The sequence below is a fragment of the Nicotiana tomentosiformis genome, chromosome 11 (assembly GCF_000390325.3).
Source record: "Nicotiana tomentosiformis chromosome 11, ASM39032v3, whole genome shotgun sequence".
Lineage (NCBI taxonomy): Eukaryota > Viridiplantae > Streptophyta > Magnoliopsida > Solanales > Solanaceae > Nicotiana > Nicotiana tomentosiformis.
The window spans coordinates 16126347-16128482 of record NC_090822.1 but is presented as its reverse complement, the minus strand read 5'-3'; the positions used below and the strand labels follow the sequence as shown (position 1 = coordinate 16128482).

General features: G+C 34.7%; 1 protein-coding gene across 1 annotated transcript; it reads left to right on the top strand.

Annotated features, from left to right (window-relative positions):
* The first annotated feature begins 466 nt into the window (after positions 1-466).
* On the top strand, positions 467-1917 carry LOC104094933 (UPF0481 protein At3g47200-like). The gene has a single exon (XM_009600955.4). The coding sequence runs from the start codon at positions 467-469 to the stop codon at positions 1802-1804; it is 1338 nt and encodes a 445-aa protein (XP_009599250.1). The 3' UTR covers positions 1805-1917.
* Positions 1918-2136: the final 219 nt, after the last annotated feature.

Here is a 2136-nt window from a genome sequence, read left to right as displayed (position 1 = left end):
ACAAAATTATGGCATTTAACTCATTTTCGCTTAAAAATACTTAATGTGTGATATTTTTTATGCTTACAAAATGCATAGATAAATCAAAATGTAGTTATTACGTGTTCACCTAGCCAACATCTAAGTACTTTGTGCGTTCATTAATTGGCATCATCTTCAACTCAATTTTAATTTTTCGTTAATGATTTGATTGATTGTTGTGGTTTCTACAACTAAAAGAAGGAATATACTCTTTGCTCCAAAAAGAACGATGCATAAATTTATACATTTAGAAGTAATTTAACTTTAAATTTCTTAGTGTCTTGGCATCATATTAAGAGTACAAACATAAAAGATTTTTAAAAAAAATCTTTCTTGAACTATATGCATGTCCTGTCAAACAGAAGTTCTAATTGAAATATAACTGGTCTAATTTCACTACTTATATCTAATATTTCCTATTCATGCTGTTCATGAAGGTTCTGAAATGAAACTGGATAACTCAACTGAAGTTAGAAGGAATCAAATACAAAAGGTTCCTTCATTCCTGAGTGATGAGAATAAGGAAAGCGGTGACTATGATCCTAAAGTGGTTTCACTTGGGCCTTACCACCATGGAAAGGAGAAGCTCAAGTTTGTTCAGAATTTCAAGTCCATGGCTCTAGACATGTTCATTGAAGGGAGTAATCAAGACAAAGCTTTCTTCCTGGAGGAAATTCGAAAGGAAATTGAATATGCTAAAAGTTGTTACCTCGAAGAATTCACGTCTATCTATGATGACATTTATTTTGCTGAAATGATGCTCCTTGACGCATGCTTCATTCTAAATATTATAGGACCATGGGATCAGGCATTTAAACGTAGCGAGACAATTGAGCATCTTGGTACTGCAGTTTATACCCTAAGTAAACGTGATTTATATTTGCTTGAAAATCAGGTACCGTTCAGAATTCTCATGATCTTGGCTAGCTCGAGATATCCTGTAAATGAAAAAGGATTTATAGAGACGGTGGAAAGTTCTTGTTTTCACATACTCTTCGATGAGGACACAAGATTATTGAAAGATAATGACAATAATAAACAGCCCCTTCACCTTCTTGAAATATTTCGAAGAGTAATCGTCACTGGCAGCGGGGAAATCCCACAACCACGTGTACGTGCTTGTGATCCTTTCCGTGATATTTTCAACAAGTTGGGATTATGTCTTGAATATTGGTGTTGTAGAAAAGATGAAACGTCAACTCGTGGGCGTGGGGGGTATGTGTTTCATTCTGTGACGGATCTAAAATCAAAGGGCATTCATTTCAGGCCTAGCGAGATTGCGTCTTTGAATGGTGTAAGGTTTAGCCCCGCTGAATTCTGTCACTCTGCAAAGCTCAAACTCCCATGTTGGTATGTTTCTCCGTACACCAGAACATTTTTCATGAACATGATTGCTTATGAGTTCTGTCCCAATGTTTTTACCGATAAAGTTGTCACTGCTTACGTGAATTTCATGAAATCACTTATTGTTTCGCAAGAGGATGTCAAAGAGTTGCGAGAAAAGAAAATTTTAATGAACAGCTTAGGGAGTGATGAACAAGTGGTAGAAGTCTATAAATCATTGAATACTTATGGCACAGAAGATGAATCTTTTTTCTTCAAGGAGAAAAGGAATATCGAGGATCACTATAACAATAAAGCCAGGACTTGGTTGTCTGAGTTGAAAAATACATATTTTAACAGTCCCTGGTCTATAATTGCTTTGGTTGGTTCTATTTTCCTCCTTTGTTCAGATATTGTCCAGACCATCTATGCAGTTCACCCTTCAAAAGGAGGATCTTGATTTTAATTCTTTTACTTGTCCATTTAATCGTCCTTCCATACATTCCTGTATTGTGTGTTGTACTTTTTTCCGTTTGCTTGTAAACAATAATAAGGTTCAATTTTCCGAGGTCACTTTCTTTTCGTTGATCTTGATTTTCTTCCCATCCCAATTGACTTTCTACGTACTTCTTAATATATTTATGACTAGTTAATTTGCTTGTGCTTCGCGCTATTGTAAAAACATCATTAAATTTACAAATGATCTTTTTGTAAGTAAAGTCGAGAAAGAGAAATAAAAATTCAACAAAAAGACAAGAAAAGAAAATCTGATATTGAGAGCTAAGTTAATCA